This window comes from Juglans microcarpa x Juglans regia, chromosome 6D (genome assembly GCF_004785595.1).
Source record: "Juglans microcarpa x Juglans regia isolate MS1-56 chromosome 6D, Jm3101_v1.0, whole genome shotgun sequence".
Taxonomy (NCBI): domain Eukaryota; kingdom Viridiplantae; phylum Streptophyta; class Magnoliopsida; order Fagales; family Juglandaceae; genus Juglans; species Juglans microcarpa x Juglans regia.
The window spans coordinates 13,238,726-13,249,231 of record NC_054604.1 but is presented as its reverse complement, the minus strand read 5'-3'; the positions used below and the strand labels follow the sequence as shown (position 1 = coordinate 13,249,231).

General features: G+C 38.1%; 1 protein-coding gene across 1 annotated transcript; it reads right to left on the bottom strand.

The window, feature by feature from the left end:
* Nucleotides 1–5,709: 5,709 nt before the first annotated feature.
* On the bottom strand, nucleotides 5,710–10,207 carry LOC121234182 (elongation factor 2-like). Its single transcript, XM_041130015.1, has 4 exons — nucleotides 10,128–10,207; nucleotides 9,325–9,403; nucleotides 9,141–9,228; nucleotides 5,710–8,417 (listed from the first exon to the last, which is right to left on the bottom strand). Exons 2-4 carry the CDS (start codon nucleotides 9,325–9,327, stop codon nucleotides 5,977–5,979), a joined length of 2,532 nt encoding a protein of 843 aa, XP_040985949.1. The 5' UTR covers nucleotides 9,328–9,403; nucleotides 10,128–10,207; the 3' UTR covers nucleotides 5,710–5,976.
* Nucleotides 10,208–10,506: the final 299 nt, after the last annotated feature.

Sequence of the window (10,506 nt, the reverse complement as noted above, 5' to 3'; positions counted from 1 at the left end):
CTTTAACCTTTGCTTTTTGCAGAAATCCCGCATTGATGGCCTCTCCTTCAGTGACATCCTTCCTGTCTAAACCCTGGCTCTATGATGATGCCTCTTTAGGTCTTGGCCTTCGACGAAATGAAGAAACGGCTTTTGATGTTTTACTTGCAGTTGATGGGCCTGCAACAAGACATTTACTTAAGCCCTTTGGGTCATCCGAGCCCAAGCCCATTTCAGAAACCTCTTCAATAGGAACCTCAGTCAAGTGATCTTCATCCACTACCCCATCCTGCCTCGCAGAGCCAAATCTGCGCTTCCCCAACTACTTGTCTTTCGTTACCCCTAGATTTAAAAGGGCATTTGTCACCTCCATAAATTTCTCCGAAGAAATATCTACCTCTTTCGTAGCCGTGAGTATCTCCCCCTAACTCTAGTAGGAACAATTGTAACTCCATGCAAAATATCCGCGACCCCATATCTGCCATGAATGTTGCTAGACGGACTAACAATCACTGTTGCCACTGGTGGTTTTCTGGTTGAGGTTGGCTCAGTCTTTCTCGCCTCAGGACCCTTCCCTCCCCCTCTCCGATCAACTGAGTAACCAGCACGAAGCCATTGACAGTAAGGAAGGTTTTCAACCTTCAATTTTGCCACATCAATCTCATCACACTCATACTGAGTATGACCTACCAAACCACAGTAATAGCAAAAATCAGGTAATCTTTCATAAAAAACCGTAGTAAACAGGATTGGCCCTCCCCTACACCCATACGCTTTCGCCTTAGTTGATATGTCCAAATTTACTCTGATTCTCATGTATTCACCCCACCAACCAGTTTACCAACATATGCATTTCGAGCCATTATAGGTAAATCATGTATATGGACCCAAAATGGTGCATGAACTAACTCGAGATTACTCATCTGCAACTTTCCATCAAAATCCTTCATAAGGATCAGTTGTTTATCAAAAGTCCAAGGACCCCCTCGCATCACTTTGGCCTTATCCCGAGTATCTTCAAACTCAACCATAATGAACACAGAGGTCAAATCATGAAACTTGACTCCCTTAACTGGTCTCCATACCTTGCGCATTATCTGTTTGAAAGCATCATGATTATAATGCTTTCTTGTTAGCAGTTTCATGATGAAACAATTTTCACCACTCTCAAGTACTTCCTCCACCTTACTGGCTTCCAAAGAAATCTCCTCACTCTCCCTTACTGTCAGAGACAAATTAGCATACAAATACTCGATAGCTTCGGCCATCCTTCAGTAGAAACTCGTACTAGAGACGAGAAATGAAAAAACCTCCACTAGGGGCGTAACCGGTCCGGTTCGGTCCAGTTTTGGATAAAATCTTGGACCGAACTGGTATGTACCGGTTTTACATTTTTCAAAACCGATTACGCCCCGGTTACCCTCCTAAACCGGTATCTCTGATTTTACCCGTTTCCAGTCCGGTCCGGTCCCTTTTTCGATTTTTTAAAAATGTAAAAAAATATAATAAAGTTACTTCTTATGATAAAATGTTATTAATAATTTAATATATATATTATGTTTAAAGCATATGATCAATTAAATTTTTATCTTTAAGATTAAACTTTTATTTTATGAATTATAATAACATTATCTTATATATAATTATGTTAATAACATATGATCAAATAAATTACAAATATTCATATTTAAAATTAACATTTTATGTTATAATTTATAAATTATAATATGAAATTATTTCATATATGATATATAATTATATATTATATATAAAACTTATATATATAAATATTTTGTATAATATATAAAATTAATTTATATATATTTTTTCAACCGATCCGGTCCTGTCCCAAAAACTACGGAACCGAAACCGGAACAGATCCGGCTGGTTTTCATAATATAGGAACCGGTTTCGGACCGGACCGATTCAAAACCGGACCAACCGGTCCGGTTCAGTCCGGTCCGAACTGGTTTTCCGGTTTACCGGTTTAAAGTTACACCCCTAACCTCCACACAAGAACTCAGAGAGAGCACCAAGAGAGAAGCACTTCAGATAGAGTTTTCAATCAGATACATATAAGAACAATAGATCTTTAAACACCTAAATAATTGGAAAAAAAAAATCAATCTCATAAATAATATTACTAATCTTCAATAAGATTTCATCCTCAATCAATGTTGAAAACTTACCTAGACATGTTCATAAAAATAAACTTACGTAAATAAACATCACAATAATATTTAAAAGAAGCTAAAGAAAAATAAAAATTGTAGTACTCTCAGAATGTAAACATAGTGCAAAATTGGAGGTAAAACTCCAGTTTTTTTCTCTCCAATCTCGTATGCTCCGCGGCGCCCAGTCCTTTTCTTTTTGTTGATTTCCCGAATGATAGAGCCCTAGTTTATTTGTAGAGTTGCAAGCCAGTTTCCTTTTCCTCATACACGCATTCTTCTCTTTCTTTCTTTCTTGATATTTATAATTATAGATAGTACTGTTCATCTGAATTCCAGCCCGAGAATCCGGATATATCCAGGTCGGGTTAGCCCAAGTCAAACCCGAATCGAAACCTGATTTTTAAAACCCTAGAATTCGGGTTCCATTTAAAAAAAAAAAAATTAAAGCCTACATATTATGATTTTTTATGAAAAAATGTTGATGCAGCATTCAAATTCTATTTATTTGATTTTTAAAATGAAAACCTATATGTTCCTTGACTAGCAATAAAAAGCCACATGGAGAATAGAGTAAAAAAAAATATAAAATGGATAATTCATTAGACATAATATATAATTTTCTTTTAAGTTTCTATCCATTTAGTTACTAGAAATGAACAAAAAAAAAAAAACCCGGGAACCCGGACCGTGTGTATCCGGATTTTTCTATACTGGTACTAGCCCGGATTTGTTTCGGGATTGGGCCAAAAATCCTGTCTAGATGAACAGGCATAATTATAGAGTGCGCAAACATCGTACCCTCTTTTTAAGAAAAATGAGTAAATATAGGATCCACATAAAAAAAAATTAATTTTTTAATAAAAGATCTCACTCTTTATTAAAAGAAGTGCACGTCGCTTATACAATTCATGATTGTATCTTACATTATTTTTCTATTTTACTTCTTCATACTTTTTTTTCTTCTTCCCTTATTCCGTTGCATGTCCAGAATGCCCTACAGTCCCTCTAATACTTGGCTACGTCATTGGGGACATGCTGGAAGTCTTCACATCTTATTCATATTTCCATGTATTCCCTGGAGTGCAGCCTTTTCGTTTCCTTCTGCCTTTTTTTTTTTTTCTTCCTTTTACGTATATAACTTATCTTTCTTTGTTACTTCTATTCTGAGACAGTGACGTAAAACCATAAGCAGGCTCGATTATCGTGGAAACGCTTGTCCGAACAAATTTCATAGAAAATCTTCATCACATTACACCACAACAGAAAATCAAGGGCAAGTTTTCAAATTTTATTCGTCTATAGTTTCTATAAACTATCTTGATTACGGCTGGTTGAATATTCTCAACGCCTTCTTGTTGAACAAATCAACTTTAAAAATCGCGAGTATTTATTAATTATAAAACGAACAAGGTCCAACCCATTAGAAATCTATTACCAAAAGATAAGGCAACGAAGAGATTAAGCCTAAAGAAGTTGACTCGGATACGTAAAAGGTAAAAGTAACATAAAGTAAGTATGACTCAACTACTCCAAAGGAGGGAATCTCTACAGATTTGGACAGACTTCACTCGATACAGAGACTTCTCATATTTTCTCTCCCCAGAAAGAAGGTGTCTTATTCAACCTCCTTCAAAACCCTACTATCTTCCCTTATATTAAGAAATATGTGAGAACTACGAAGTTCAATAGTAAGAATGAATCGCACTAAAGTAAGAATTATCTGCAAGTATCTGTACAGTGGGGGACTATTAACCCCATGACATGTAAAGAGTGTTGCTGTGCAAGCTTAGGCATAAAAGTTTCTTTCAAGGATCTTCATGGTGTACTTGATAATTGGCATGACTCTGTTAATCCAGGTAGCTGGACTATGGTATTCTTCTGAGAGTCAAGCCATTTGCCAGTAATTGGTTCTTTCCATGTATTTTTTAAAATTATTTATATTTCTTTTCTTGTAAAATTTTGAATTGACTATAAAGTTTTCAATAAAAATAAAAACAAAAGACTATAAAAAAGTTATTTAAAAAAAGTATTTTAAAAGATTTTTTTTTTTAAAAAGGTACAGAAAAGGCCTTAAAGAAAAGTTCATTAAAAATTTGGATATCCGGTTAGAATCCTGATAGTCCACATATCCAAATTTTAAAACCGGGTCATACCCGGTTATTGGGAAAGCTTATTCAAAACCAGGCAGATACACACGTGCATTTATATACCCGAAAGCAGATCTAGATGTCTGAATCCATATCCGGATACACTCCCTTGACTTTTTAGCCTCGTGCACTTATCTGACAGAAATCTAACAGAATTTCAACTGAAAAAAAAATTAAATATCCAGTCAAAACAAATTTGAAAGGGAAATATTCCAACTTTGCAGCAAAATAAAATTTCTACAAGTTTCGACACTAGAAAATTTTATCATTTCATTATTATAATTTTTTTAAATCACTTTTTAAGAGACTTGCTAGGTACAAGCAGTTTAGAGCATCAAACCGCGTACTAACACACATAATTTTTTTTATTACAAAAAAATAAAAGAATGTCTTACATTTAATATTGGTACGCGATTTGATGCACGAAATCACTTGTAAGAAGATTTTTTCTTTTTCAAAATCACATAAAATATAATAAACAATTCAATTTTTCTAAATCTCAAAATAATAATAATATTAAAAATAATATTTTATTCAATTTTCAACTAAAATTATCTCACCACATCTCACTATCCAAACAGCCCCTAATACAACCAGAAAGGGAAACACTGAAACATTCCAAGAAGCAACCCATCAATTGGAAGGCTCAAACTACATGATTTATACTCTAAAAGAACTAGTCAATGATACAATTAGAGTCTCAATAGAACTTTATGAAGAGCAAGAACTTCTCATTCTCAAGCAATGTGGTATCCCATACATCACATATCCTTATCCATATCATATAGGGTATCACAATCTACCCTTCTTAAATTTCCGACGTCCTTATTAGGCCTGTCCATTGTAGGTGGCACGGTTCAAGTCTCACATTTCTAGTTGGGATAGACTTTGATACCATTTGTAACGCTCTAATTAAATATCCAAACCACATGACCTATACTCTAAAAGGACTAGTTAATAATACAATTGGAACTCCATTAGAACCTTATAAAGTGCAAGAATTTCTCATTCCCAAGTAATGTGAGATCTCATACACCACCTACCATTATCCTTATCATATGGAATATCACAATCTACCCCCTTAAATTTCTGACGTCCTCATCGGGCCTGTTTGTTGTAGGTAACATGGCTCAAATCTCACATTTTTTATTAGGATATGCTTTGAAACTATTTGTAGCGCCCCAATAGAAGGCTCAAACCACATGACCTATACTTTAAAAAGACTAATCAATGATACAATTGGAATTCTATTAGAATCTTATAAAGAACAAGACCTTATCATTCTCAAACAATATGAGATCCTATAAATTACCTATATTTATCCATATCATATGGAGTATCACAATAGACAATGGCACAAACATGACATTCGAACAGAAAAAATAAAATTAAAAAAAAAAAGGTAAATCTCATACGCAAGGCAAGTCAATTTGCATACATGGAACGCACCGTCAAAACATAGCAATGGAATTCAATAGAGAATTACATCCTCACCTCGAAAAAAGTATTCAAAGATCAAACAAGAAATAAATAATGAAGGTTGACTCCAATTGGGCCCATTACTTTGAACAAAAAAAAAAAGGAAACAAAAACTAATGCAAGCGAGCAAGGGATGATCCCATGCAATCATAGTGTCCTCGGATAAAACGACTTGATCAAGAACGATGAGACGAATTTTACAGCTTGTCTTCGAACTCGGAAAGTGGGGTCATCTGCTCCTTCAATCCCTTCCTCTTGCGAATGTCTGTTACAAGCTGCGCAGCCTGTGATCCAGCTTCCAATGGATCAGATGACATCATGTCCCAGTGATCGAAGACACATTGAGGGAAAGCTTGCCCTGAGGTTGCAGCCCTCAACGTACTTGAGAATCCGAAAGATTCAATGACAGGCAGGTATGCCTTGATGTTGTAAAGAGGGGTACCGGGCCTCTGGATTTCCTCAAACACATGCCCACGTTTCTGGTTAAGAACACTGTAGATACCACCAAGTGCCTGTTCAGGAGCTTGTATCTCCACCAAGTACACAGGTTCAAGAAGCCTGGGTTTGGCAGTCAGCTGGGAAGCATATATAACCCTCCTAGCAGTTGGAATGACCTGACCACCACCTCTGTGGATGGCATCGGCATGAAGAACCACATCACAGACTTCAAAGCAGATACCTCTCATGTTTTCTTCAGCCAATGCACCTTCCTTAGAAGCCCACTGAAACCCGGCCACAACAGAATCCTTAATTTCATTCAGGTACTGAACTCCCTTACACATATCCACTACCATATTAGGGCCAGTAGTCTCCGGGCCAAAACACCAAATTTTCTTCGCAAGATCCTTATCCCAACCAAACTCCTCAGACAAGATTTTGGAACGAACTTTAGGATCATCCCTTGGACCGATACGGCCATCATCAATGGCCTCTGCAAGCCCCTCTTCCAAGGGACGTGCTTCCATGTACAAACGATTGTGCTTGTTGGGTGACTTGCTCATCACAGTACGGGAAGACTTCTCAAGGACTGTCTCACGGAAGGATACAACAGGATCAGACTTGATAATCTCTGCACCACCCATGAAATCATCCTGCAAATCCTTCAAACAGATCTCAAGGTGGAGTTCTCCAGCACCAGCTATGATGTGCTCTCCGGACTCTTCAATAGAACAGACGACCATAGGATCCGACTTTGCCAAACGTTTCAGTCCTTCAACAAGCTTGGGAAGGTCAGATGCAACCTTGCATTGAACAGCCACACGCACGACAGGTGATACAGAGAACTTCATGGCACGGATTGGGTGTGCATCAACTTCCTTCTCATTTGTCAAAGTAGCATTCTTGGTGATATACTGATCCAACCCAACCAAGGCAACCGTGTTACCGCAAGGCACGTCCTCTACTGTTTCCTGCTTCTTCCCCATCCAGATAACAGTTCTCTGTACACTCTTAACATACAAGTCCTTCTTTTCCCCGGGCACAAAGTTAGGACCCATGATTCTAACTTTCAGCCCAGTCGAGACCTTACCAGCAAACACCCGACCAAAGGCAAAGAACCTACCCTTATCAGATGCAGGAATCATTTTTGATACATAGAGCATTAGAGGGCCCTCGGGATCACAGTTTCTGATGGCATTAGCATAAATATCATCGAGGGGACCCTCATACAAGTTCTCAACACGATACTTTTGGGCCGTGCCAGGAGACGGAAGGTGAAATATCATCATTTCCAACAGGGCACTACTAGCTGGCAGCCAGGTCTGCATGACACGTTTCATCAATGCCTTTCCCATTAAATCCTTCTCCTCTGACTTCATGGTGACACCAAGCTTCTGCAACATTGGCCACAGCTTGTCCTTCTGATCATTCATGCAAATGTTGATTATCTGCTTGATAGGTTCATAGCAGAACTGAACAAAACCCCGCTTGCAGGTAGGAGACCCAGTGTTCTTGCTGGTCCATTTCTTTGTAGCTGGGTCAAAGAAGTTTTCACCCCAGAGCCGTTCCATCATCTTGCCCTCATCCACTCCAAATTTGGAGGCATACATCTTGGCAAAATTGGTCAGAGTAAAAGCCCAACCGTGCAAACCAGCAGAGAAGGCAACTGTCCCCTTCTCAGGATAAACCTGAACATCACCGAGTAGGGGATCTTCGTATGTAGCCATGATGACATTTGCATTCTCAATAACCCTCTGGAATGTTTGGTAAGCCTCCTCACCATCAACCTGGAGCTCAAGGAAACACCTGTCCATTTTGTTAACGGTCAAGACAGGCCTAATCCTTTCTCCCAAGGCCTGTCGGAGAACGGTTTCCGTCTGAACACAAACACCTTCAACACAATCAACAACCACAAGTGCACCATCAGTAATGCGAAGAGCAGCTGTGACCTCTGATGAGAAGTCAACATGCCCGGGGGAGTCAATGAGATTGATGAGGTACTCATTCCCTTGTCGCTCGCCCTTGTAGCTCTTCAGAGCCTCATCGGTCATCTCATAATAGAGAGAGATACCAGTGGATTTAATTGTGATGCCACGTTCTGCCTCATCTGCACGGGTATCTGTCATCCGGACATCACCCGCAACTTCTTGTGCAATGATACCAGCAGCAGCCACGAGAGAATCAGTAAGTGTAGACTTCCCTGAAATTTTATTTTATTAAATACATCATTAGACCTTTAACCAACAAAACGTTCTAACATTATTCAATTATATGCCATGCACGAAAAAAATCATAAAACAAGAGCTTTTCTTCCATTTTTGGTGGGGTGCAGCTGGCCTGTGCAGTAGTGCACTGTATGGTCGACGCACATCACTCGGAGGCCCCAGCAACAAGCTACTGCAGCAGGCCTTCCCCTTAAAAAAATTAATTTTGCGTCATCTGGCCCAATCACGTGTATCAGATGTTAAACAGATAAAACAAAGAGCTAGAAGCAACATTAACTGGACAACAAAGAAAAAATATTGTATAATAAGAAGTGTTCCAGTCAAACCATATAATCATAGAACAAGCAGTTACGTAACAAAAACAAGTATCGCCACTAAACACAGATTGGCATCTCCATTCTCCACTGTCAGATATCACCTAAGACTTGAGGCAAACATCACCGGGTGTTTGAAAATACAAAAGGCAAGACCAACATCTCTATTAAATCTAATGTAAGTTAAAACCTCCCACTTATGGCTGCTGCAATCAACAATTATGATGCCTCCTACCATCCATAACACATGAATATTCCTAGACCAGCCCTCTACTGCAGTTTAGCCATATATACAGAATATAAATTTTCAAGAACAAAACATTCAAAAACTGAAGTAATCCATTAGAGAAAATTATATGACCAAATATTAATAGAAAATCATACCATGATCAACATGCGCAATAACTGACATATTGCGGATGTTGTGTTTGTAGTCCATAATCCTCCGAAGCTCATCTGCTGTGAACTTCACCTGCAAATATTAAAATAATTATGAATTAATCAAAAACAGAAAACAGAAGAAAAATCAGCAAATAAAGAAGCCATATAAAAAAGATAAATTACATACCATCTTGGTTAGCCTTTAAATGGCACGAAAATGAAAAGGTATTTGCCAAGAGGACTTCCTCCTAGAATTAAATTAACACCTGCCCACAAAACAACAATTTTTTCACACTTAAATCAACGAACACAGAAGAAAGAATTGATGGTCAACCCAAATTACAATTTTAAGGAGGAAAAGCACATCGCTGAGAATAAGTAGCACAACAGTCGAAAGTCAGACATGTAATCGTCATCAATCACCAACCAAACAACAATTTAAAATACCGAAACCTCTCACATCAGTTCTATTTGTTTCAAATATAAAACGTATACTCATACAAGCACACCAATACAAACTGGGTGAAAATCAAAATACGAGAACAAAAAATAGTTTATGATAATATTGTCCTTCAAGGACAACTAGCCATCATTTGAAACACACAATGTGTGTGTGTGTGTGTGTGTGTGCGCGCGTGTGTAAACATGCACACGTCTGAAGATTATCAAACCTCACTAAAATTTATCCGCTTTTTTCATCAGAGGCTTAAAATAATGACTACAAATCTGGAATTACAAAACCAAGAAAATAGATCAAAAAAGAAAAAAAGTTATAAGCGATTATTCTTAATATCACGAATACCCAGTCAGGTTCCAGATTTCCAAATGAACGTTATATTGAAAACACAAAAATATACAAAATTAGAAGCTCCGTCCGGGAAAACGTACAGAGCGGGAGACGTAATTTTGATGAGAGAAAACTAAACCAATATTAGTAAGGCATGAAAAAATCTGATCTGCAGGTATGGACCGAGGAGGAAATTTACGAACCTCAGAGCTTGGGTGCAGACCCCTCAGATGCAAATGGAGTGCGGGGAGGAGAGCGAGCGAGATATAGGACGCGGTCGACCACGCTTTCCTCTAGGGTTTTGTCATTGCTGGGCCGGCTGGGCTTAATTGGGCCTTGCTTTCTCCGACTTTATGTGAAGCAAGCCCATCATTTTAGTCTGACCGACTGAACCTGTCGCCGGGCATTCGTCCGAATGCACAGAAACAAACTATCACGATGAACAATGGTAAATAACATGGCTTTTATATGTCTTCATTCAATCCAAGAAAAGAATACAAAATTAAGATACAAAATACGACAATGATTAGTATCAATCATTACAGTATTCCCAATATAAGGCAATAGTAATGTACTTCATTT